At 39.0% G+C, this 1,094-nt stretch overlaps 1 protein-coding gene across 1 annotated transcript; it reads left to right on the top strand.

Moving 5' to 3' along the window:
- Positions 1 to 2: 2 nt before the first annotated feature.
- On the top strand, positions 3 to 787 carry VCUG_02167 (uncharacterized protein; the record flags this gene model as incomplete). Its single annotated transcript, XM_008076989.1, has 1 exon — positions 3 to 787. A coding segment is annotated over one exon (639 nt), but the record flags the coding sequence as incomplete, so codon positions are not given.
- Positions 788 to 1,094: the final 307 nt, after the last annotated feature.

Raw genomic sequence — 1,094 nt, 5'->3', positions numbered from 1 at the left:
CGGAAGAAAGAGTAAGAAAGGCTGAAGAAGAAAGGGTAAGAAAGGCTGAGGAAGAAAGAGCAAGGATGGAAGCGGTGAGACATGCCGAGGAAGAAAGGGTAAGAAAGGCTGAGGATGAAAGAGTAAGAAAGGCTGAGGATGAAAGAGCAAGGATGAAAGCTGATATGGAGTTTGTGAGAAATGTGGCCAAAGAGGTTTCGAATGAAATAGAAGCCAAATTAGATGGTGCAATTAAGGAGGCAATACCTGCTAAAATAGCTGAATTGATTGATGAGGAGCTAGTGAAACGTACGGCTGATAAAATAGGACGTGAGGAGTTATCTAGATTTACTGATTCGGAACTATATGAGCTAGTAGTTGAGGAGATACTGCGTGGGGAACCAAACGAAAATAACGAACTAAAAAATGCACAGGATGAAATGAAAAAATTGGATGAGCCGACAAACCCAGATTTGGGGGGAGCTGAAGGTGGGCGGAGTAGCGAAGAGTTAGAAAAAGAGCAGGCGGAAAAGGAGCTGACTAAACTTTTTGAACAAAAGGAATCAGGACAGGATTTGTTAAATGATGAATCGATCGTGGATGTGTTTAAGAAATTAATGCACAATACTATTGTTAGCTCAGGTGACGAAAGTGATGGTTGAGATAGGTACATATGAGTGGGAGTAGGTGGGAGGTGTATGGATGGCTGCTGAAATAAAGGGTGCGTGAGGGTATCGAAATGAAAACATGGCAAACTGGTTTAGGTTGACATAAGACAGTCATGCTTTATTAAAGTTATTTACGGAAATGTGTTGATTGCTATTGATAATAGCCTTAGTCGATTAAATTCTAAGATCAATTACATCCGCAGTTTTTTGGACTGGTAAAACAGAGAGGTCTGTGGATATTCTTTCCTATCACAGGCGAACAAAAACTTCTGCACTAATATTGCCATGTTTGTTTATGATGCAATCTTTGGATGTATCTGGACAAAATATTAAACCCGTTTGTAAAAGAAAATACGGATATAGAATAAATTATACACATAATCACGTTTTACATGGTGTTTTGTTCACCTATACCGATAAATAGACGAACTTATTTGAACATGAAGT

The sequence above is a fragment of the Vavraia culicis genome (assembly GCF_000192795.1).
Source record: "Vavraia culicis subsp. floridensis unplaced genomic scaffold supercont1.47, whole genome shotgun sequence".
NCBI lineage: Eukaryota > Fungi > Microsporidia > Pleistophoridae > Vavraia > Vavraia culicis.
The sequence above is the reverse complement of the archived record's forward strand: the minus strand, read 5'-3'. Positions and strand labels throughout refer to the sequence as shown.